This window comes from Emydura macquarii, unplaced genomic scaffold (genome assembly GCF_026122565.2).
Source record: "Emydura macquarii macquarii isolate MOO-44397 ecotype Brisbane River unplaced genomic scaffold, CSIRO-AGI_Emac_v2 contig_2422, whole genome shotgun sequence".
In the NCBI taxonomy this organism is placed as follows: domain Eukaryota; kingdom Metazoa; phylum Chordata; order Testudines; family Chelidae; genus Emydura; species Emydura macquarii.
In genome coordinates, this window is record NW_027132559.1 from 1,073,085 (window position 1) to 1,099,130 (window position 26,046).

The window sequence follows — 26,046 nt, forward strand, 5'->3', positions numbered from 1 at the left end:
AGGGAAATGGGACATAAGAGCACAAGGGTAGCGAGAAGGAAGCTGTTTTTCCGGTGGCTGGGAATGGGGACTGAGTTACCGGATTGACTCTTACTTCCCCCTCCCCCAGGGCCCAAGCATAATTTTTTGGGCCCAGTACAAACTTGTAACACGGGCCTGCTCCACCACACATACCACAATCCTTCATCCCATACATACAATCTCATGAGCCATGAACATTTTTTTTCTCATGGTAATGGGGGTAAAGTGTACCCTCCCCCACCCATGTGGGGGCCCTGCCCTCCCCTCCCCTTCCTATTTAAACTCTGCCAGGGGTTAGGGTAACCAGAGCCACTTGCTCTGTCCTGTGTCGGAGCACGCTTCTGGCAGTGGAAGGATGCAGTCTCTGCACCAGAGCTTAGAGCAAGACCTAGGTGAGTTAGCAGGGAAAGGCAAACACGGTTTGTTAACAGCAGCCTCTGTGGGAAAACATAGGTGCTACAGACTGAAAAGGAAAAGGCATGTCACCTAAAAACCTGGTGGGGGAGGGGAAGATGGGGAGGCTCCCCTCACTCATTTCCACAACATCAGTGCTGTAGCACAGGGGTGGGGTTTGCTCCAGGAGTGAGTTATTTTGATCCCCAAAGCCTGCAGATCTGTGGAGGCCAGGGCACTGACAGGGATGCTGTGCGTCCAGATAGGCCCCTGCCACTGTAGCTCAGTCCGCTTTAAACTTCTTGTGGGGTCAGAGCTGCGGGGGATGTGTAGAGTGGTCATTTCACCTCTAGCTTGTCCCATTCCCTGGGATGAATCCTGCCATGCTCCCCTGGCGCTCCCCATGGGGAGGCTTGGGAGGGAACGAAAGGATGTTGCAACGGAGGTGCCACCTCCACCTGGCTCAGTGAGTATTGCCCCCTCTTGGCCGCACAGGCTGAAAGAACAGGTCAGTCCTCAAATCTGACGAAAGATGATTTTCTCCTGGAGCTGCTGTCCTGGCCTAAGCTCTTTCCCCAGGGTGTCTTGCTTTCACAGTACAGCCATTACCCCTGTGCTGGCACAGTTACAGGAAAAAGGGAGGAGGTTTTAAACTCTTACCTCCTTAGCCCATAGACATAACAAACAGCGATCGTCTCTACCAGGACGATGAGCAGCAGAGAGAGGGTAGCTGCATAGTCATTGAATATGTCAAACCAATAGTTTCCTGCCTCTATGGTGAACACCAGGCCAACAATGCAGTTGATGAAACACACGATACCTATAGGAAAAAAAGCAGAGAGGTTATTTTAGTCTCAACTGAAAGGCAAATGTTATTAGGGTAGGAGTCAGAGGGTTTGCATTGAATAAAAGACATTGGGTTTTAGCCTGTTTTTAGGGATAATTGGCAGTCTTATTAGGGGAACCAAGACAATTAGCAAGGTCTAGATACTACAATGATTACTATATAAACACCCAGGATAGAGCATCAGTGTGAGTGAGGCCTGTGCTACAGTTGTTAAGTGAACGTAACTTGCATTGTAAAGCACTAAAACCCATCTCACCAATCCGTCACCCCCACATTTGAAGAATTGTTGCTTCATGTGGCACTGTCCTATATAAATGAACAGAACTGCATTGAGAAGGCAGAGAGAGTTACAATCAGAGTCTTGGATGGGCTTTGATAGCACTAACTGGAGGGGTTGGAGAAAGGAAGAATTAATTACATTTTCTCTTGCCTGCTTCCCAAGATACATTTAATTTTAAAGGTGGTATCTTAGTGTTTCTGCATGCAGCACCAAATGTGAAATGATTTTGCGTTTGCATACCTCCTTCCTTATGAAGATCTCAAAGCACTTTACAAACATCAGTGAACTAAGACTACCAGCATCCTTGCGAGTCTGGAGGGTATTGTGATTTTTCTTTTTATTTGAACTGATGATGACCATCTAAATTTCCTGTTACAACAGTAAAGGTGTGACGTGACTGCTGTTACACAAAGACAGCATGAAGACGCTAAAAAATATTTCCTTGCAAAATATTTTCTCATCACCCTCTTCACATAGTGGTTTGGTTATGAGCACTGTGCTATTGGCTATGATTTCTTGTAAATATATATAGAAGAAGGCCTGAATTATTTGTTTAATCACACATACACCCTCCTGTCTAGTGGCCTTTGATCTGTGTGATGAAAACAAAAAGTCTTTGAATGGTTTTGGCAGGCTATGCGAATGAAATAACTGTGGACCTCTGTTGATAATGGGGGACTATTTATGGATAAAACTATTCAGGTGGTGTAATATAGGAATGGATGCAAATGTTTTTTGAGGTTCAAAAAATTAACTAGCTATTTTTTGACAGTAGTTTCTCCTTTTGGCCAGAGGCAGATGTACTAAGATACTAGAAATTTCTGACCTGATTTCAAGACCAAAGAAGTTCAGATAAATATGTAGACATCTGGATGCTTATGCAAACCTTTTGATGCTCACTCCCCATTAATACTAATCTGAGTGATCATTTGACTGGATTTTGTGTCAGAGGTCCTTATAGATATAAATACATGATTTCTGCAATGTTTGTTTCTTAAAAGCAATAGAATACTCTGGGCAATGTGTTCTGGAGAATTATGGTTCCTCCTAAAGAGTTCTTCTGTCTTGGGTCTCACAACAAACATAAACAAAGGCAGGCAATCATCCCTGAGCTGTAGTTTATGTTTAAATAGTTTCTGTGGAACCAATAACGAAGTATCTGCAGGTTGTATTACAGCACAAGGGACACACAAGTGCTTCCTGCTGAAATTTTCAAAAAATATTCAATGTGTACTTTTAACATTGTTTGTTTTGTTTTTCCTTTGACTTTTTTTTTTTTTTTTTTTTTGAAGCACTATTTTGATGAATGAAAACGGCACACCTGAGGGTCTGTGGTGGTTGTGAGATAACTGCATTTTGGAGGCTGGAGACCAGGCCGCAGGTGGCAATCTCATACAGTGGACAGGCTGTGGGGGGGAGGGGCACTCTGCAGTCCTTACTCAGCCAGAATGCCCATGGTCACCAGTCAACTCCTCTTAAGGCCTGAGCCTGCAAGGGACTGAGTACCCTTCACTTCCTTGAAGTCAGTGGGAGCAGAGGGCATGAAAAACCTGCTATGCTGGGGGCTTCCAGATCCCTGTTGTGTGTGTTCACTCCTTATGCAGCCTAAATTCCTACCCGCTATCAACATGTTTTATGCTGTGGTAGTCAACTTACCTGAGATCACCTCTCTGGGTAAATGGCTGGAAAGAAATTTGCTGTCGGTCAAAGGGGTGAGGATAGCGGCAGTGTTTCCCAGCATACTGCCTATGCCCAGCGTAAGCAGCATAATGAAGTACAGCACTGAATACAGCTGAGAGACCTCCATGTTTTTTATTGCTTCTGAATACACTATAAATGCCAGTCCAGTTCCTTGGACAGCCTGCCAATCAGAAGAAGAGAGTAGAAACTAACCAAGACTGTCATCAGCTCTTCAGGTAGCTGGGCCCTTGCTTATTTGCTGATAGACGGTAAGAAATCAAAATAAGAGTATTATACAAAAGAACGTTAACCCCTCAGAAAAAATAGCTTTTCATTTAACGTGTGTCTTCTGCCTCTTACAAAAGCTCTACTTCTAAAGATTTAAACAATACATGAAAACTCTAGGTAAGGGAAGGCTAAATTCCACCACTATTTACTCTTGTTGAATAGTACCTCGCTCTTCAAGTAGCCCCGTTGATTCACGTTGAGTAGTCCTACTGAAATCAAGGCATCAAAATCTGGACCTTCGTGATGGCGCAATGGTAACTATGCAGTAGTCTTGCGTAATGAACTAGTTGAGATCTTTGCTGGTCTGTTTGAACGGTGCGGAATGGGCCTCCTCCTATTACCCAGAACAATAATGGAACAATCTCGCAACTCTTCCTCAGGCAAGTAGTCCTAAATAATCACAATGCATCGTATCCTGATCTTGGTTTCTAAATCCTGAGTAGTTCCATTGGGATCCTTTGAATTACTTCAGATTTGCAGAATGTAACGCGTTGACTTCAAGGGGCTTGATAGTGTGTATAAGAACTACTCACACGGGTATGGTGGCAGAAGTGAGGCCAATAACAACACTTGGCACTTCTCATCTTCTTCAAAATGTTTGACAAACATTAACATGCCTCAGCCCTCCATGAGGGTAGCTATTATCCCCCATTTTACAGATGGGAAACTCAGGGAGAGAAGTCAAGTGATTAGATGGGCGTTATTAGAGCTGGGTTTAGAAATGCAGAGCATTTTTTTCCTTCTACCTTTCTATAAGTAATATGGCACCATCCTCTGACAGCTAATCAAAAAGGGCCAGGCTTATTATGAACTACACAAAAAACTTTTACAACCAACCTAGCAACCTTCCCACACTTGTTGCAACCAGTAACACGCTATTGACTGCTGATGGTGACACCGTAGTGCTGGACAGATGGACAATGAGGCATTGGAAGCCCAATGTGCAATCACATGGAGGAACGCTTAGTTCAGGGTTGAGCTTAGGGCTTCAGCTTGCTTAACGGATATCTGATGCTTTACAGAGATAAGTCAATTGGCTTCCTGAGCAGAGGGGAAAGGATGAGGCTAGGAGTAGCCCAGTATTTACATTACCTCCCTCCTGCCAGCTCATTTACAGTCAGGCATTTCTGGCAGACGTGGAGATGAGCGTGTTTTGCTTATAGAAGGTTTGAATATTTAGGCTGGATCCTGCAACTCTTACTTATGTGAGTCATTCCATTGGCTTCAAAGGCTACCCACATGGTTCACGTTTACAGGATTAGGTCCTTAGTCTATTGCAGCTGAGCCAGCATCCATCAAAATTAGCTGTGCCATCTTCAGAGACCATCAGCGAGAGGCCAGTTAACAGGACCTGCATGGCTAGAGCCCTGTGCACAATAAGTCTTCCGGGAGGAAGTCCTGGGCGCTTGGGAAGTTGGAATGGGAGTTTTTACTTGAACATCTCTAAACAGAAAGGGGGGGGAAGGGAAAGGGTTCGACTCCTCTTCCATTTGAGCGGAGTGGGCAGGTTCTTATTCGCTTGCCTGGTCAAAACAATCAGAAGAGGTTGGAGTGTGACTAAGTGTCCCAGCCCTGAGCACAGGATTCTGTGTAAGCTGCATTGCCCCAAGAGGCACTGTGCCTCACCGACCTCCCTCTGGGATGCAATTCCCACCCACCCTCACTCCAGGGAATATGTGAGTATGAATTTACAGCTGGTTTATGCCAGCAGCAAATTATGACAGCCAGCCACTGCAGGGGAAAAAAAATATAAATGTTCCATCTTAAGTTACTCAGCACAAGCATCTTTACCTAAAGGCTGCAATCACCTGGAGCTGTCAAGTGACCTAATGGCATGAGCAAGGAAGGAGTTGCTCAGTTGCTGAAGTGTAACATATTAAACAAACTCCTGACCTCCTCCTCAGCCCAACAACTGATAGATTTCATGTTCTTTCTCTCCCTTAGCCCTGCCCATCAATATAAGCTTCAAGTTCCAACTGAGGGAAAAGGAAACAGAGATAAAAGGACAACTAAGGCTGTTGCACAAAGGAGCAAGTTACCGTGTCTAGTTCGTCTTCCAAGCTGCAGTTTTTAATCTGTGGCAATAACTCTGCATATTCATTTGGGTAAGTAGTCGTTAGGTAATCTTTCATGCTGTCAAGATTGTCTGCAGTTAAAGATCCTTCTTCCAGGTCAAAAACGTTTGTCAACATCAGTATTACCCTGTAAAGACAAGACAGTTCAGTTTCTTTCTACTAAAGCTAGAAGAAATGTTTCAGCGGCATTCGATGGCAGAATTTGGATGCAGCTGCTTTTACGTTGATGAGTGCACTCCAGAATACCACAGACAGACAGGCAGGGGAGCTCTTACTATACCTGAGTAAAATATGCTGAAAAGAGGCCAAACATGAAAGTACATCTGTGAATGGGGAAGAATGAGGATTGGGACAAAAGATATGCTTTGACTCCATCAGAAGTTATTGGCTTCATGCAGGAATCACTGGGTAAACTTCTATGCCCTATGTTAAACCAGATGAGATGATCATAAGGGTCCCTTCTGGCCTTAAAATCTAGGCATCTGTATGTAAATTAGTTTCTTATTTTATTCCTCCCAGCTCCATCCTTTGCAATTATTGCTGTGAGTGGATGGTCCCAAATTCTGGGTCAGGTTCTCAGCTCATGTAAACTGCCATAGCAGAGATCAGTGGTATTATGGTATTTACATCAGCTGAAAATCTGCCCCCCTGTCTCTTTTCCTTTGTGCCTGCTTTAATATGAAGACCAACTTTCTGATAAAGGAGATGTTTGTAATATTGCCTGTCCTCTGCTGTGATTAGTGCAGTAAGTTAGTGTTTCGCAAATCTAACACAAATATAATAGGGGTCCAGTCACTGTGACTTTGGATACATGCAAGAACATTGCTTTAGGATCAGATCCTGCTGTGTGCTGAGCATCTCCTGTGAAGTGTTGAACTCCTTCAAATATCACTGCAGTCAATAGGAGTCGATGCTTTGTAGTTCCCAGCTGGAAGAACTCAGCACCTTGCAGGATCATCCTAAAGCTGGTGAACACATCTTAGTTCCTTGGACAGAGGACCTAACTCTGTCCCTGTCCCTGTCCCTCACTTAAGTCCTAGGACTTCCAGGGTTTTAACCTTGTTACCGGACCTAGGTGGATGCCCTCTGCAGTACAATTGTAAAGTGTGTTGTGACTGGTTCAGGGAACAGGATTCAGTAACCTGGTCAACCCCCCTGTTTATAATTGCAATGTAGATGGGTCCTTAAACTCTGCAATATCAACGATAGTGCCTTAAAAACTTGCAGACGGTAATAACCTGAACTCTGATAATCAGTACTAGTCATAAAAAGAACTGTGAACTCTGAATTCTAATCTCAGATTTTATCTAATATAATATCTTCTGTGTATTTATCAGATCTATTCAAGTGTGTTCTCTGGTGCTCAAGGAATTGTGTTGCACAGCTGCTGTTTGTGTCTATATGTAATCCCTTTTTTTACATATAAAATGTCATGTAATATGTCATGTCTGGGGGGGGAAATGAGTTCAAACCCCAGTCTCTTACTTGTTTAGACAGTTTTCGTAGTTGAAAGTCGCCTTAAAGCCATAGATAGAGAAAGTCACAATACTGGCAAATATTGATGTGGTACTGTTAATCAAAGAGACGATCATGGCATGTCTCTCGCAGTTGTTGTTTGGCTCATTGTAGCTGGCAAACGCTATTAGGCTTCCGAAACCAAGGCCAAGTGAGAAAAAGATCTGTGTAGCTGCATTAATCCAGGCTTTAGGATTTGCTAATTGCTCTAGCTGTAAAACAAGAGAGTGAGAAATGGCTGATGAAAACAAAAGTGGACTTCAGACTGTTTATCTATGGTATGTCTAATGCTCTTGTCATTGTAGTGTAGCTAGACATCAAGGAGACAGCAATCTAATTTATTAGGGATTTGATTCTGCTTGAGACCATGTATTCGCAGAGCGCCTATTGAAGTCAGTGTGAGTTTTACACATAGAAGCATGGCAGGACTGAGAATGTATGTGTCTCTCCAGTGGGTGAATAAAATGGTTTCTTTATATGCAGGGATAAATTCTCTGGTGGTGCAGATAAGCAAAATTTCATTGAAGTAAATGGAACTGTACCCATTTACATTAGCAGAGAAATGTCTAATGAGCTCCCTCTTTGGTTTGAAATGTATTTTAGTCCATATTAATCTGCGATGTAACTCTGTTGAATCCATCCCTGAATTCGGTCTGATATTGTTATTCAGTATATACATAATACAATATGGCTTAGATTTGATAAGACACTTCTTTTCCTGGGTGAGGAAGCTATTAATTCATTGGTGACATAGTGGCGTATCCTCAAGAGTCTAAATAGATTTAACATCAGACGTAATTTACTGTTGTGAAAATATAATATAAAGAAAAATAAATGACCATTTTTCTATGAAATTATGCAGTTACAACTATAAAGTTTTGTGAAAAATTCAGTGGCTATTTTCTGTACCTTTGGTGTAAACATGTAAATCAGCCCATTCACAGCTCCATGTAAGGTTAGTCCTCTAATTAAGTATATGATGAGGACAAAGTATGGCAAAGAAGCTGTTACGTAGACAACCTGCAAAAGAAAAGGTAAATTAATTAAAGAGTTAATCTACACTGGCATCTGCTACTGTTTTGCAACAACTGTACTGGTCTACGAAGAAGGAAAAATTCAAATAACGTCTATAGTTACATTATCAAGGTAAAATTGCATACGGTTATCGATCCTCATACTTCACTGCTAATCTTTGTAAACCCTGGATGGGGAGCAATGTGGAGGGCATGTCAGAAAGAAAATTTCTTTCTGGAATAGGATTGCATTATACGTACACTGTTGGCATGTAGATCTCCCTTTGCAGACAGTGTAGCAGTTTATATATTGACCATTGGACTAATCTGGTATTGCAAATCCTGTATATTTGTTTGTTCTGCATGAAATATTTACAATATCACATTTGCTGCCTTATACTGACCCTTAAATGAGCACTTTCAGGTCAAATTTGGCCCAAAATTTAGGTTTCACAAAAACAAATCTAAGACCAGTGGTAATATTTCCATTATTTTCTTTTTTTATTCACAACAAAAATGCTTTATTGTAATAAGAATAATTAATAAACATTCCTCTGCAGTGTCTGCAACCCAAACTTCACAGCATTTTGGGAGAGTAAAGTTGACTGGCAAAGGACTATAAACAGTCAGTTTTCATCATCCATTCTAACAGAAATCCAAAAAGTAAATGAACAACATATATGGTTAAAAAACAAATTCAAATTTTAAACTTTATTTTAAGCTTTACAAATAACATGTTATATTATTATCTAGGCAAGGAAATGGGTGGGACCTGATCTGCAGCTCACTCAAGTCAATGGGCTTTTGGATCAGGCCTGTGATTTTTGAACCTGACATTAGCTTCCTTTAAATACAATTCAGAGGATTCCCCTTTGAATGTATTCTTATGGTTATTCCAAAAATTGATATGTAAATCCTGATAAATATGATATGAAGCATTTTTCATCATATTATCCCGAGTTAATTTTAGTGCAATTAAACTAAAATCAGTTCAGTGATTATGAAACAAAAAAATCCTCTTGGAGCTTCCGAAGATTTGAGTAAATGCTCACATGGTGAAAATTTCTGAAAGTGCTCTCTGGAGCTCTCACGGTGTTAGTACAGCAGCTTGAATGATGGAATCCTATGCGTGTTTGGGGCCACCAGGTGCTATATTCATACTACTTACAATCAATAACAATAATGCGTGGACCTTTCTTTGCCCAGCCATGGAGCTACTGAGTCATTTGAAATTTTGATAACCGCACAGAAAATTCAGTCACAACTCAGAGCCAGATTGTGGAGCCTTTATTCATGTTATTGATCACTTAATCATGGGAGTAGTCCTCTTCCAACAGCTGAGGCTACTGAAGTAAGTGGTCACCAACATGGATATTACGGCTCCACAATTTTGCCATCAAAAGTCTATGGTCTCCTGAAATCAATGTAACTCCAAGTCCTGATTCAGGACCTGAGGTTAACAGATGTTGAGTATCTTCTACTCCCATTGAATTCAACAAGAATTGGGGGTGCTTAGGACCTGTCAGCATCAGATCCCGTTAACAGGTTCGATCCTGCTCCCTTTTCAGTCAATGGCAAAACTCCCATTGTCTTCAGTGTTTCAGGATTAGGGCCTACCTGATTCCACCCAGCAATGGCACACCCCTGAATTTTCCAAAGGTTTCAGAGAGATCTACAACCTTTGGGAACTTTTTTCTTTTTGATAAGTGAGCGTGGAATTCTCAGTCCTGTCCTGGGATTTAAATGATCTTCCAATAACTGAGAGTGTCATTTAACCAGGGGTCAGGAAATCAAGTTTGTCCTTCATTTTCCTGTGGTGTGTTTTGTCTATTTCACCTTAATTAGAAGCTTTTATTAAGCTATTTTACATTCTTACTTAAAAAAACCAACCTTTTAAATGCATTAGTTTCAAATAACTTAGCAGATCGGTTCACTGCACAATATATGTCATTGGTGCTGCTTTTCTAATTAAGATGCACACAGAGCTTCTTTCAAATCCAGACCCTATGACAGTATCACAGCCACAGTGGACCTATGCAGTAGGATGTGTACTTAAATTCTCCTCATAGAGCCAAGTTCAGCAAGATTAATAGATTGTTTTTATTTTACATACTGTTGAGTGCCAATAGGTTTCTGTGCTTGTGTAATATGATTTGAGGATATAAATCTAATCTTTGTTCTGAAAACAGGTTCAGCTGGGAATCTTTTTCAGCTTAATGGGGTATCCTATCGTAAATTTTAAAAAATTCTGGGAGACTTCCACCTTGTTATGCCAGGCACCGCTGATCACAGCTGCCTGCAGGTTCTGGATACTAGGTGAGGAATAAAAACACGCCCACACCAGGTAGGTACACTTATCTTTAATCACGGCTTACGCTCCAAACAGCCACGGGAAACTCTAGTGCGAGCTGCGGTGCGGGCTGCTGGAGGATTTTGCATCAGTTTGACCCCATGGTTCCAGACTGCAACATCTCAGAGCTTCTTAGAACTTTGCTGTTGCAGAGCAAATGTCACTCTAAGTGGGCCTGACGTGTGGAACACGGGAATCGCCGTACGGGATTGGACAGCCAGGACCAGCTGCTTCAGAAGAAGGTACCAGAAATCCTGCAATAAGTAGCTATAGAATAATCTGTCCACAAGGGCTGTCTCTTCCTAACCTCCATTAGTTAGAGCAGCGGTTCTCAACCTTTTTTTACAGAGTACCACTCGGGTCAGGTACACTCAGGTCAAGTACCGCTTCACCTGACTGTGCCTGGCCCGATTAGGACTCTGTAAAATGGCGGGGTCGCATGGAGGGATCGATGCCCTCCGCCGAAGCCCTACCGCCGTTTCATGGTTTTCGGCGGCAGAGCGGACGGCACTTTTCTATCCCCCTCACAACTCTTGATTTTAAAAAAAAACCCTTACTATTATTATATATTACTATTATTCCTCCATATTCATGTTCTCCATATAAATGTCCAATCTTTTACAATCTTGCTATACTCTTGCTCTCAACGTTATCATGTCAATGAGTACCACTGATGAACTGTGTTTTGTGTGAAAAAATATTTATTTGTATTAGTTTTAAATTGGCTGACAGTCAGCTTAATTGAATATGGCATTCCAGGGACTAAGACAGGAGGCTGATTTACAAGCGACTACAAAGTGAGGTAATTCCTGCTTTCCCTCCCATAAAAGTATGTTTATAAATGGAGTCCATGAGTTCCTATTATCCATAGAACAAGCTTCTGTTTCTTTGTTTGAGTCATGGACAAGTTCTTCCTCTAAACTAGTCAAAAGGCAGCTTTCCAAAAAATGGCACCCCAAATGATAGCCACTCAGCTTCAGTATCACACTGGTATTTATATCTAATAGCAGCATACTGGCCTGCACCTTCTGATATTGTTCTTTCATTTCTACTGTCTCTTTCTGATCAGCTCATGCCTGTAATTCCATGATCAAACAGACTTCATAGTCCTTGACTATGGCACATGCCATGGACCACAAAGTTGTAAACAGGGACAGAACTCAAGAGCTTTGTCTAGACTCTAAATGAGGGGAGTATGCAAAGAAATGTGTGTACCCTCCCCTCTGCAGGATGAACTCTTACATTTTGGAGATCAATATTCCCATGCTATATATACAATATGCAGATTTATTACACAGCTACTGGTTAGAACCAAATGAGGTTATGCAAACACTTTCCTTGTGTATAAGGTATTGGATGCCTTCATCAGCTTTTAGATGTCAGCCTGAATGCCAATGTGCATACAGTATATGGCCTTATCTCGACACGTAGCACCGTATGGTCCTGCATGCACACTCGGACAATGGTCAAACTGTGTTTTCCTGGTGAAGAGGAATTAAAACCAGCCTGGTTTAAAAAACCTGTCCGAGGTGGTTTAGTTTTTCCAGTTAAAATCACTTAAAAGCTGATTTCTGTAAGTCCTAATTATGGTTTAACTCTGAATCAACCATTATAATCCTCTTACCTTGCCGGTCGACTCTGTTCCTCTTAGAATACACAGATAGACCACCAGCCAAGCCAGGATCAGGCACACCGCTTGCTCCCACTGAATGTTCCCATTCTCCTCAATGGATGATGAAATGTTCAGGGTTTTCCTGTACCAAAAATACTGAGTAGACGTGGTCTTCGCACATTCTTCATCATAACCGGTGTGGTTACTGTTCAATGGGCAGCTGGCCCACGGCAAGGGATCCTTTGGGGGCAAATCAAATGCAAAAGCTAAGCAAGTTGCAGGGATTTTCAGAGCTTTAGTATGTTGATGAGGCTTGGGGAGAAGAGAAAAGGTATCATGCACAGTGACAATGCAAGGAAGACAGGGTTGTATTGTCCATTAGAAGTGTGGGGACGCTGGGACAGACCCTGCAGCTCTTACTCCCATGAGTAACCTCACTGACCTATTTATATCTAATAGCAGGAAATTGACATACAAGCAATGATATTGTTCTTTCATTTTCATCATCTCCTCCTAATCCACTCATACCCGTGATGTACTGGGACTAGGGGAGTAAAGAGTAAGAGTTGCAGGCCTGGGGCTGTTTGTGGAAATTCATATCAGTGCTAATGTTCCTATGATGTTAAGTCCCACAGCAATAAACAGCATTCATCTGAGCTAGACTTGACCCTAGATTATGGTTATGTTACCGTTTCCTTATGGAACTATTAAGTGCTTCTGAAACGTAAAGCACATTAACATGAGGTTGTCTTTTACACCAACGTCTTTGGACAGGTGCTATGCATTTGTAAATCCTGGTGAAATGAATAATGTCTCAATGCCAGTGTATTTGGAAAGTGGCTACTTGGCTTGATCATTATCTCACTATTCAAATTCAAGTGCCATTATGCAATAAAGATTTATTAAGCCTGTGTAGAAACTCCAGAAATGATACATCATGAAACCTGATCTATGTCTGATCAGAAACGCCCATTTGGTGCTGCTGGGAGAAGCTATATAGCTCATCACAGACAGCTTTTATTTGCATTTTGTTGGTCAAAAGATTAGCAAAGGTCTCACAAAGATGTGAAAGAAGGTCCTCCTTTGGAAATGTAATTAGTTTTTAAACAGTTCACTTCCAACGATCTTTAACCAGACAAGGCTTCTGAAGCTGGCAGAGAAGAGAAGAGAGAAGCCCACCCTGGTGATGACCATAAAGTAACTCAAGTAAACACTTTTCTAAATGGGACCATTCAGTGGCCAGAGAGTAGTGCTGATTATCAGCTCAGTGCACTGGTGTTCCTGAGCCTGTCCTGGCAGTGTCTGAAGAATTTAAGTTTTCATATACTTTCTGCACAGCAGAGATTCCCCTCTGGTCTAGTGCCACCTGCCTGGTAAATGGCCAAACCAGCAAGGGGGTTTTCAGAATTCCAAGCACTTTGGCCAAGCCCTGGTTGGAAATTAGGTCACTGTGGAGCAGCGCAGTTCATCAGTGTTTCTACCCACCTGAAATGAATGGAACAGGTACCAGAATGCCCAGGCGTTTATAACATTATAGTACATGGAGAGGAAAAATGACACCACGACGCTGGCAATGCCTGCAAATGAGACAAGGGAAAGTCAACGAAAAGGCAAACAGGCTGTACATCAACCTGCAGCATTTAAAAATGACACACTCGGTTCTTCAGTCATCTTAGCTCTGCCCCAGGACCACCCCAGTCACCAATTAAATGTAAGGGTCCAGAAAAATAAAAATGACAGGTGACGGGGAAGGCTGAAAAGACAGGAGCCTATCTAGTTACAAGCTGCCTAAGGTTGAGAGCTATCCTATGGGGAAAGTGGCAGTTCTTTAGGGGCAAAGAGACCAGCCAACCCAGGTACTCATGTTTAGATGTCCACATTGAAAGGCTCGGAATGCTAGTCCTTTGCACGGAAAGACAATACGGTGCCAGCCTAGACCATTAGCAGGGGTGAAACACTGTTAGCTAAGGGGACCATATTTTCAAAAATCCCTTCTGCCTGACCCTACATATGTCTCCACAAAAGTACTTCCCCCTTCTCCCTCCTCCCACCCCGCCCCCCCCCCCCAAAAAAAAGAAAAAGAAATGTGCTGGTATTGCTACTGTGAACTTCTGCCTCGACAGAGATGTTTCTTGAAGAGGAGGAGATTTTCTGGTAATTGTGTGCTATCATGAAACACTGAACAAGTGTCACTAACATTTACTTTAATCAAAACAACAGTTTGATAGTTTGACTTCTCTTCCCTCCAAACACTGTTAGACTAAATTCTCATTCCACTGGCCCCGCTGTCTCTGGCAAACACAGAGTAAATTCTACTGTGTACAGCAGCACCTCTTGAACAAACATTGTGATTGATAAAATGAGACATTGGGACAATTCAGTTGGCCCAAAAATATTCCTAGAACACCAGGCCATGTGAAAACCTGAAACTGTCAGGGGAATATCAGGACATTTGTTCACTTTAGTGTAAGCTGCTGTGGTTACTAACTGACTGATGAACCATGTGACAAGTGGACTAAAAAAAAAAGTTTAGAGTCAATCAGGCCACTTAGAGGTTACAAACTCAGTTAAAATGTGTAGTGTGGACAAAATCCGAGACATTTGCCTGGTCCATGGCCCTTATTTTTTGCCAAACAACCGAGGATGGTTTCCTCATGCTGTGGATTAGAAGAGAGGGCCAGCAACATTTACCAGGGTTTCACAATTGAAAGGAATGATCCTGCTCCCCTTCAAATCAGTGGCAAAATCCCTGCACTCTATGTACACTAGGAAAATTCTCTCAGAATTTCCCACCTTTGCTCACACCCATTAAGCGTTACCTGTGTTAGGTATGTTGGAAGCCCTGGTGTGAAAGGACCACTGGCTGCCACTGGCATTTGTAATATTATGCCATGTAATCCTGTTCTGAACAGGGTTAACTGGCATGGTGCCAGCCCACCTACACTAGAGCGCCTGGCATTGTTAACACAGGTGCAGCTGAACAGGTGTTAGCAACAGGGGCGAATTCTTAGATCTCCCTAGGGCTCTGTCACGCATGAAGCATCCAATCTCTTTCCTGCCATGGTGTCCGTGTCATAACTATTGTATTCTCAGAATCCCACTGGTTGATACACATCAGATTGTCACATACTCTACTGTATTGTGCTGAACTGCACAAAGTTAAATCTCAGGTAAAAGAAGGAGCTCTTCATCCTAGAGCTAGACCCTTTGCAAGAAACCTCTCTGGTAGCAATGCCAAGTTGTTTTACATGGTATCTAGGAAGAGGGCTGTCATTCCTTCCTGCACACAAATAACAGTTACATATTTATTGTTTTACTGCAAGTTACACATTCTTGCCATTGAAAGCTCTCTCCTTTCAAGGGCAGGCAGGAGTTGATCCTGAACTTTGGTCACTTATGGTGAATGTTCAACATAGTTTTGGAGATGGGCCGGTAGCTACTAATGATGTTCCTGCACATTCAAGTAAATTGAAGATAATTTAGGCTAGGAGAGTAATTTAGGCTATTTTTTTGATAGATTACTACAGTTACTGGCATATGTTGCATGCTGAGAGTAGTAAATTGGTGTATTGTTTTGTTGCTCTGATATATTTTGTGACGCTTGTCAGGAGGATGAACTTGTTAAAGCACCGAACAGGTAGTCAGGAAATCTGGGTTTTGCCATAGATTTTCTATGGATCAATTTTCCTATCTGCAAAATGGTGACCATCCTTCCCTACCCATCAGGCATGTCATGAAGTTTAATTTATTAATGCTTGTAAAGTGCTTTTCTGATCCTTGGATGAATAGCTTCATAGATGATGAGGTCGGAAGGGACCATTGTGATCATCTAGTCTGACCTCCTATATAGGACAGGCCACAGAACATTCCCAAAATAATTCATAGAGCAGATCTTGTAGGCAAACATTCATTCTTGATTTAAAAGTTGCCAGTGATGGAGAATCCACCACTGATGATCCTTGGGAAATTGTTCCAATGGTTAGTTACCCTCACTGTTAAAAATGTACACCTTCTCTCCCATTTGAGTTTGTCTAGCTTCAACGTCCAGCCATTGGATCATGTTATACCTTTTTCTGCTAGACTGAGGAGTTCATGATCAAATATTTGTTCCCAATGTAAGTATTTATAGACTGTGATCGACACCCTTTAACCTATGCTTTTGTTAAGCTAAAGAGATTGAGCTCCTTGAGTCTATCACATTCACTAGTAGGCACGTGTTCTATATTCCTCATCATTCTCATGGCTCCTCTGTGAGTCCTCTAAAATTGATCAACATCCTTCTCGAATTGTGGACACCAGAACTGAACATGGTTATTCCATTAGTGGTCCCACCAGTGCCAAATACAGAGGTCAAATAACCTCTCTGCTCCTTCTCGAGATTCCTCTGTTTATGCATTCAAAGATTGCATTAGCCCTTTTGGCCACAGTGTCACACTGGGAACTCACATTCAGCTGATTATCCACCATGACTCCCAAATCTTTTTCAGTCACTGCTTCCCAGAATAGAGTCCCTCATCTTGTAAGTATGGCCCACGTTCTTTGTTCCTAGATCTATATATTTAAATTTAGCTGCATTACAATACATATTATTTGCTTGTACCATCTTACCAAATAATCTAGACCGCTTTGAATCCGTGACCTGTCCTCTTCATTATTTGCCAATCCCCCAATTTTTATGTCATCTGCACACTTTGTCAGTGATGATTTTATATTTTCTTCCAGTTCATTGATTAAAAATATTAAATAGCATAAGGCCAAGGACCTGGAAGGTGCTATAGACGTGAGAAGTTATTTCAGGCTTTGCTATATATCACCATCTTACAGTAGAAGACAGTGACATGGAAGGAAATGGCTGAACTGTTGCATTGTGACAGCAGCAAAACACAATGGGAAATAATGGACCCATTTAGATTTAGAAGGCTAGTCTCAGCTCCCCACAGGTTTTTCAGTCAAGTGCTATACGTGGGAGGCAGCAAGGGTCAGGGAAGCAGAGTCCCTGGCTTCTATTCCTGGATCTGCCAATGACTCATTGAGTGACACAGAATAAGTCACTTAACCTCTCTGTGCTTTAGTTCACTGTTTAGAAGCCCTGGATAATATTTGCCTACCTTACCGGAGTATTATGGAGCTTAATTATTTAATGTTTGCAAAGTGTTCTGAAATCCTCAATACCAATGTGCTATATACATGTGAAGTATTATGATGATTATGGCCTGTACTCTGGGGGGAACTAAAGTTCATTGCATGTACTTTAACACAGCTCTGTTTGCTAATTAACCAAGGGGTCCGTGACTTTGATCAAAATGCAGATCTCCTTTTCATGGTCAATGTGTATTTCCCATTTCGTTTTATATCCCATAAGTACCCCAGTTCCTGTCCATTTCCTGCTCTGAATTACATTTAATGCAAAAACTTATAAGAATCCCCAAAAGTCAGCTGGGAGTTAAAAATAACCCTGTGCATGAATTGAGAACGTACCGACCCCGCTGAGGTAGGGACTTATCATTTTCCATGCGCCTATGCTCCCTTGGCGCATGTGCTGTCCCACTGCCAACTCCAGGTATAACAAAGGCATCCCCTCTACAATTAACATGATGATATATGGGATTAAAAATCCCCCTGCAGGAGAAACAAAAGAAAGCATTTAATAAGCAAATTAGATAAATGAGCTACTACTTTAGAGACTTCAAATACAGTTTTAAAATTACCACTCCATCATTAGATGGCTCACCATTAATAATATGAACACCTAGGCATGCAGATCCATACATGCACACCTATGTACAAGTACATTCATGGACCATATCCATGCAGGTACACCTTTGTATGCTCATCCCACTGTTTCTGCAGCCATAAACTAGTGGTAAAAGTGACAAGCTGGGGAACCGCTAAAGCTAGTCCATAATGAGTTTCAATACATCCTCTGTCCTTGATGATTAACGTGTAATTGCTCCATGATGGATCGTGGGCCAAACAGCTGTCTTCCAGATGACAGTATGTTACTGATGATTGCTGTGTCAGGATCCCAACTGCACCTGCAGTTTCATGCAGGTCACCTGTGTGACTGACCCAACAAAATCCTAAATGCGATGTCATCTCATTAAGAGGTAGAAGAGTCATTTTAGGCTTCCTTGATCAGCCCACCTTTTTATACCTCCATGCTGATGCCAGCTGGCAGCAATATGAGGGGTCCTAGAACAGCACAGTGTGTGGCAAATGTGAAAGAATAACGACTCAAGCTACATCTCAGCACCAGGCCCCATCTCCAGCTGGGAATGTGGCTCCCACTACAACAGAGGTTCAGTAAAAGAATCACAACACAGCATGGGTGTGGCCTTGTCTATACAATGGCATTTTTATGATACTTGGCAACCCTGGCTAGCCCTGCCTAATGAGAGAATTTCACAGTTGTTCATTTTGAGCAGTATACAAGACGACAGCTATTAAAGTGTAACTAATTGCTACCTAAGCTGTTAAAACATAATGAAACACGTGATGAGGAGGAGCGGTTTATTTCACATCCGTCTCTCTTAAAGAGCCAAGGAGTTCAGCACTGAAGAGGAGTAAAGAAAAAAAATCTCATACTTCAAAGGCTATTGAGTCCAAGGGCCTAGCTGCGTTATAAATACAAGTGTATTTTCGTAAGGAGGTTATGACACCTTCATCTGACCTGGTTAAAAAAAGCACATGGGGACAGATCCTCTCTGGTATAAACTGTCATCGCTTTATTGAAGTCAGTAGCAATATGACAGTTTTCCGTAAGATCTGTGGATCTGCCCTATGACTGATTTGTGTGTAGGCTACAACTTTTTTCACAGCAGATCTAGGTGCCAGCTAAGTTTGCGCATCCACACCTACCACAATGCCTACCAGTATTTGAATGGGTGCATCTCAATAGCTACCCCATAGTGCAGCAGTTCCTGAACTGTGGGTCGTGACCCTAAGTGGGGTCGCTTCATCAACAGATGGGGTCACAGCGATCCCAAGCGTGCCCTCCCACACACCGTATGCACAAGGTCATGTCGCACGGGGGAAGCTATTTTGCTCTACAAAACGATACCCTCTGTGCAGCATGAGGTCGCATGCACCGTATGTGTGTGAGGTCATGTAGTCCAGAGCACGCCATTTAGTAAAGCAAAATGGCATCCTCCTTGCGACGTGACCTTGCATGCATGGAGCGTGTGAAGTTACGCTGCATGAAGGACACCATTTTTAAATGGAAATTTCCATGCTGTCTCGGGTAGTGGGAAACAACACATCTGAAAATGGGGTCATGCAGGGAAAATGTCTGGGGAACGCTGCTGTAGTGCCTCACCAGGGGACTGGGTGCCTGGAGGACATGCACATAAAGCAACATTAATAGCACATAGGAAATTGTGCACTTGGTTTGTCTTACTGCACAGACCTGGAAGGAAGGAAGAACTGGCCAACCCAGTTCCATAGACACTGCTAGGCGGTCCTTTGCACACTGCAAAATAAAAGCATTATGGCCTGCCTACAGGAGACCTCCCATGTACCAACTAGGTTACTGACAAAGGTGGCACACAGGGTGAGTTCTTGCTTCTAGCTAAACGGCTTTGCCCGTTCTGATGCAATACACTGAATGCACATTTGTCACTAATCTAGTGAGATTGGAGACAGGTAGCTCTGTGCGTATTGACCCTAAAGAGGAAAACCAAAGGCCATTTAAGTGGCTCTTAAATTACAGGAGAAACCCACTACAAATTAGAGGCTTGAGCTATGGAGTTTGGCTTGCTTGATCCCATAGTTAGTGATGGGTTTGGCTCTGGTGTTCTGGCAGTGAGGATGTGGTGGAGGGCGGAGGAGCGAAACTGAAAGACCCTTAGGAAGAAGAGAGTGGGCACAACACAGAGAAAAAGGTTGGCGAGGAAGAAGGGAATAAAGGAAAGGATTGTTATCTCTGCAGAAAAATTAAAATGAAGGAGAAACAGTGACATAGAGGGAAAGAAACACCAAGATACAGAAGGAAAAAAGTAGGGGTAGGGATAAGGGAGGGGAAAAGTGAAAGAAAAAGAAGCACCAAGGCAATGATTATTTTTTAAATTAATTCTAGAAAGTCTAATCCCAAAATACCCACAAAACAGGTTAGATTCTCTTTCTACATGTGGTTTCTGTTAAACGCAGGGGTGCTGGATTTTGTGAGCTGCCAAAAGATATTGCATGGTTGGCCTGCATCCTCCAGTCCAACCCTGGTCATGGGTCCACCCCTGCACCATCCTCTCCTCTCAAGCTCACCCTCCACTTTCTCGCCCACTGCTTCTGATTTCTGTGCTGATTCTATTCCCCACCCCCAGGGTAACTGCTTCAACTCCATGCCAGGCTGGACCTGTGCATCCCCGCATTTCATGCATCCTCATGCATCCAGCCCTGCATTATTAAGAACGAACAAGATGCTGTGTCACTGTGTGTGCCGTCACCATTAGCCTTGGTACACGTAATTAAGGGGGCAAGAGGATATCCTACTCTTCAGAGGCAAAAAGGCTCAAAAAGCTTTGAAAACTGGCAAGAGATCAAAGACCAGAACTGTAGTGGATGTTGCTGAAGTATTCCATGTTTTTATTTTTCTAGGGCCTGATCCAAAGGCCACAGAAGTGAAAAGGAATCTTTCTGCTGACTTGACTGGGTTTTAGAGCAGGCCGATAGGCTGGCACTCTGTTATAGGCGGTAATGGGTGTTTGAAAAAGCATCAGATTAAAGATAGCTGAGGAACAAGGCACTCAGCCAACGTTTTGCCAAATGCATAGTTTGCCTATATGCTCACAGACCCACCACTGACGATGACTTGTGAAGCTATTGGTACTGGAAGAAGTCCTATCGCTTTCAAGTATAGTGAGTTGGAAGCTCTAATTGTCCTGCTAGTGAAGTAGTTTGGTTCTGTGCATATCTGTGGAGAATTCAGAGCTAGTGTGTAACAGCACTGTATGCTGACCCAAACTCTGTTTATCCAGCCACTATGTATAAGGATAAAGAGTGGCTGTGCTCGCTCCAGGACCTGCAGCCATGCCTTTTAAAAGCTACTGGCATCACAGAGGTCTGATGAATCACAGTCCTAGATGGCAAATGAAGTTAGCATGTGATGCTTCAGCATATTGGTTTTGAGGTGGCAATCACGTGTCATTCGATAAATTACTTTCCCTGTGTGAACTTTGAACATCATGAACATAATTACATTGACAATGGAAGAGAAGCTTTTGGTATTCTAGTTGGGGGGATGAGCAGATACATTAATCTGAATCAGACGGAGCTCTTTCTTTACTACTCCAAAAAGACATTAGGGGAAGCCACTGGAAGAAATCACTAATCGATGTTACGCTGAATTTGGGAGTGATGGAAGCTAGAATAAAAGTGACCTCGGCCGGTCGGATTACTTTCTTCTTTCTGCCTAGCGTGGTGAATTTGGGGTACAATTTCCATGGAGCTCAAAAGCTATGCCCTTGGTGGGCCATGCTGTGCACACACTAATTACGCTCACTGGTATGGGTGCAGTAGTTCTAGTCAATGGTGTGCATGGAGGAGTGTCTTTGTTCTGTAATCCTCATGTAGCCGCTAGATGTGGCCATTTGGATCCATGATTCTGATTCAGGCCCATTTCTAATCAGAGCCAATAGCTTCTAAAATTCGTCCTGTTTCTTAGGCAAGGCTCAGCGTTTTGGGGGTTAATTGGTAACATGCTGTTACTGAGTGGGATGAAGGTGCCAGCATGGCAGTGTTGAAGAGGCAGGTTAGACCTCAGAACAGTGGTTGGAAGTGGAAGTCGCTGGGGACGGCTGTCTGCACACGCTCTTCCACATTCCACGCAACCCCAGTTTCCTCCCCCCACCCCGTCATAAATAATGTGAATCTTACATTTATTGGTATCTTATTTTGTGGACAGAGCCTTGCTTAATTTCTTGGATCGCATTGTCTGGACCAAAGTCTGAGAGATGCTGAGCACCCACAACTCCTATTAAAGCCAGTGGGAATTGGGGGAGATCAGGTCCGCCCAGGATGTGACGTGCAGCAGCAGTAGAAGCAAGAGCAGAGGTGTTGATGCACTTACAAGTGTGGACTCCTGACCAGCAAGGTTCCACGGAGATAGCTGAGCCTACCCTGCAAAAAATGGGGTACAAAAGGATATCTCCTCAAAGCGTGGCAGTTTAAAGAATTAACCTACACCTATTAATTGGGTTTTGGTTAAAACCAGAAGTACTAACTTTCCTTATCTGGAGTTCTTCACTCTTACACACTTTACCAAGTAAACTGTGAATGCATATGTTCAGGATTGGAATTACAAAGATTCCTGATTCGTTCCAGTGCTTAACTGTAATTAAAGGAGGGTTGAGTAATGTAAACTTGCAGGTTGGATTCGGTTCCCCGGATTCTACATTTAAATGTCGTAAATTGCACTTGGGAGTTTAAAGATCATCAGAGAGGAAATATTGACATGTTCACTTCCCTTGGTGTGTGTGTGACAGACAAGGTCTTTGCAGAGAAGATAGAAAGACAGGCAGATTTGGTTCCTTGCAGAGGGCAAAGAAGGGGAGGAACAGAGAGATTCCATTATAAAGGGATGGCTCAACAGTACCATACGGTATTTGAATGGGATGTGTCTCACTGCAGGTTTCGCTTGGAAAAAGCCCCTGCCTTTGACTTTGAGATCACCTCAGAAAGACCTGCTGACTAAGTCAAAAACAGGTTTTTGAGACGCCTTTCCTGGTTTCCTTTTAATAGCAAGCCAAAATATTTACGTAAATATCTATTATTTGGAATTTAATCTCCAGCATTAACATTCCTTGCAATGGGCTCTGCTCAGCACTGAAAATGAATGCAGTCTGCACAGTAACTTGCAAAGAAGTTGAAATAAATGCTGAGCAATAATCCGTTTTATTCAGGGAATTAATTTTCTACCTCCCAGCTACGTTTTTATTAACAACCCCTTTGTCTGCAACTTATGTTAGATAACCCCCGTTTGAAAGGGAGTTATCAGAGATTTAGCAGTCTGTACACATTCAGAGAAGACCTCTTGTAGGTCTGATTGAACCCAAGTGAAGCCCATGGGAGTTTTGTCATGGACTTTAAGGGGCTCAGGATCAAACGCTTTGTGAAACCCTTTTTTTTAACCAGCCAGCTTCATTCTATCTGGAATTGCAGTTTATCGTGTTCTAATGCAGTGAAATAATTAGGGGCTTTCATTCAACTTCACTACAAACTAGAGCTGGGGCTGAACTGAAAACACAGATCCAAACACCCTCCAACTTTGGTCATGTTTGGATCCCAACTTTGCATCCAGCCCCTCTGTTTATAATGGGCTCAACCAAGATCCCAGATCCAAACACCCCATGAACTCTGGGGCAGCTCAGTTCTGGACTGAAACCTTGGGCCAGATCTTCAGCGGATGTAAATCAGCATAGCTCCATTAAAGTCAACGGTGCTCAGCTGCTTTGTTCCAAATGAGGATCTGCTCCTCTGTGTCTTGGGACTGCATCTATTATGTATGAGTGTCCCTATATCTGAGTTCAGTATAAACGAGTTCTGCTGTATCTTTAATTTGATAATCTCATTTATACATGGATTAGCTACCAATGAATTGGCTTAAAAGCCAATAGGCATTCTCAATCTATACATTATTCAAACCACAGAAAAATAACTGTGCCACCCTCTAGAAAGAACTGAATCATTCCTTATTCTGTGTTGCTCAGTTCAAGACCTCTGGATAAAAGAGAGGAGAAGCAGTGAATAAATTTACGAGAAGACACATAATAGGCTTTAAAGTTTGGAAGGATATTGTATTTTATAGGTATCTGTGGTAAGAACTTTTAGACTATGCCCTTCAGGACAGGGAATGATTTTATTTTTGTGTTTCAGAGTGTCAACCACATAGTCGGTCCTAAACAATAATACTAATGGGAAAAATGCCACAGTCAGCTGAAGTTATACAGCTGTTCATCCAGGTCCCCGAAAACCATACTTTGCAGAAAATCCATGTTGTTACGTGGTGGGTTTTTTGGGGAGGGGAAGAGGGCTGGGGGCATTGATCAAAGGTACAATTGTATGTTGTATCACACTATCTGCACTATAAAGCTTTACAGCTCCAGGGCTTGATAAGCGAAATTTAGCAAGCTAATCTTGTTACAGTAGAATAAAAAGCCTGATACTTGAATCTTACTGCCCTTTAGAACATCTGTGCTGTGGTGGACAGGCAGACTGTCTGCAATGGTTTAACTGATCACATACAATTTATAAATGTGTACATAATGTGCAATTAAAATAAATTTAAAAAAAATAATTAAAAGGCAATGTTCTGGACATGGGCTTAAATTCTTACAGAGTATTTCCCCCTCACTGATGCCCCCCTCCTTTGCCCCCCGCACCATGCTATAAAAACTCCAGGGGATTTGAAAATATTTATCAGAGCTCTGCTCCGGACAGCTCCGGTTGAATTAAGCCCTGTTCTGGACTCACTTTCAAATAGGAAAATATTAGCCTTCTGAAACATTTGTATTTGAGAATCCAGCAGGAATTATAGATCATCTATCTAGCTAATATATCCTGTTTTACATTTCTATACAGCATCAACCACTTGCGGTATCGAAATTCTAAGTCAGGGCCTGATCCAAAGCCCATTGAAATAAATGGAAAAACTCCCACTGATTTCAGAGAGCTTTGGACCAAGCCCTTATGGAATATCTAATCTAATGAATCTCGAAATCAAGTTTAAACAATCGCTCCAGCTACCAACACACATTGATTGCCTAGTACACGTGGATTTACAACTTGTGTTTGAACCGGAATTAAAAAAAGAGTTTAAAAATCTACAGTTTGCTCCTGGGAAGAGAAAGGGTGAAGAGAGGAAAGAATCATATGTGACAGGTGCTAGTCTGGGAGGGATTCAGATACTACAGTGAAGGAAGCAGCATAAGGAACCTGATAGAATGATAGAACCTAGAAACCTGAGGGAAGTGTCTTTAAGGCTAGTCATTGTAGGTATTTGCCTATTAGCGGTGGGGATTAGTTTTCTCTATAATTAACCTTATAATTTGATCTTTGATTTCTAAATTGAGAAAAGCAACTGAAATTAAGTTTATGTCTATTTGTGACATGTTTTTGTTTAGTTTGGAGGGATGAAAAAACAGCATCCCAGCCACAGAGAACTTTTTTTTTTAACCAAGACCAGTTTAATCTACATTTTCAAAGCCTCATGTGAAATTTTAGCTGTAGCACTCCCATTGACTAAGGGGTTTTTGCCAACTTCCAGACAACTTTGTAGGCAAGTTTATCAACCCTTTAAAACGAGGCTTTGTATAACAGAACTGCATTAACAGGAGCAGTTTGAATGGCTATTATTAATCCCTTAATTAAATCAATGTAAATGTCTTCCCTTCTCAGTAGCATTTTTGAATCCACACATACGTAAGCCTATAAGGAACTGAACCAACTTCTGATGCCCTGAAAGTAATTTAGCAGAGGAAGAAAAAAATCAGCACCGTAGGAACTGCCCTCTTATACAAAATATTATTCCTCCTTGTGTTTTCAAAGCTCAGTTGGGAAGGAAGAGTATTGTATTGAGTTGGGATGGTAATCAGGAAAAAGGGTTACATTGGAGACATAATGGAAAGCAATGTGAAATAAAATAAATATGTGTAACATTTCTGTAGCAAGAGATGGTCTGCTGATATATTTTATGTTTCTTGCCTACGTAATCTCAAGAACTCCCCCTCCACTGAATAGAAAAACTTATCAGATGCATGGGATGCTGACATAGGACAATATGCTTTTGGTTTAAAAATATTTAACATTCCAATTCTGTGCCCTTCGGAGAGGGAATCAAGAAATGTAAACTGCACTTACCTCCTCCGTACATCTGACATAAATATGGAAATCTCCAAACATTTCCCAGACCCACTGCATAAGAAATGCAGGCAAACACAAACTGTAAGGGATTGTCCCACAATGGCCGGGATTTTTCCATTTG

General features: G+C 42.2%; 1 protein-coding gene across 4 annotated transcripts in view; it reads right to left on the reverse strand.

Moving 5' to 3' along the window:
* SLC6A20 (solute carrier family 6 member 20) overlaps positions 1-26,046 on the reverse strand; it is a 30,421-nt gene extending 4,375 nt beyond the window's left edge. Inside the window, exons 1-9 of one of the 4 annotated variants that reach the window (XM_067561738.1) lie at positions 25,923-26,046; positions 17,553-17,693; positions 13,560-13,651; positions 12,087-12,314; positions 8,009-8,119; positions 7,070-7,311; positions 5,549-5,711; positions 3,198-3,402; positions 1,075-1,234 (exon numbers count right to left, since the gene is read on the reverse strand). In XM_067561738.1, coding sequence (XP_067417839.1) covers positions 1,075-1,234; positions 3,198-3,402; positions 5,549-5,711; positions 7,070-7,311; positions 8,009-8,119; positions 12,087-12,314; positions 13,560-13,651; positions 17,553-17,693; positions 25,923-26,043 — 1,463 coding nt within the window. In that variant the 5' untranslated portion in view covers positions 26,044-26,046. Of the gene's footprint in view, positions 1-1,074; positions 1,235-3,197; positions 3,403-5,548; positions 5,712-7,069; positions 7,349-8,008; positions 8,120-12,086; positions 12,315-13,559; positions 13,652-17,552; positions 17,694-25,922 lie in introns of all 4 variants that reach the window. The other 3 variants (XM_067561734.1, XM_067561736.1, XM_067561735.1) reach the window with 3 other exon arrangements.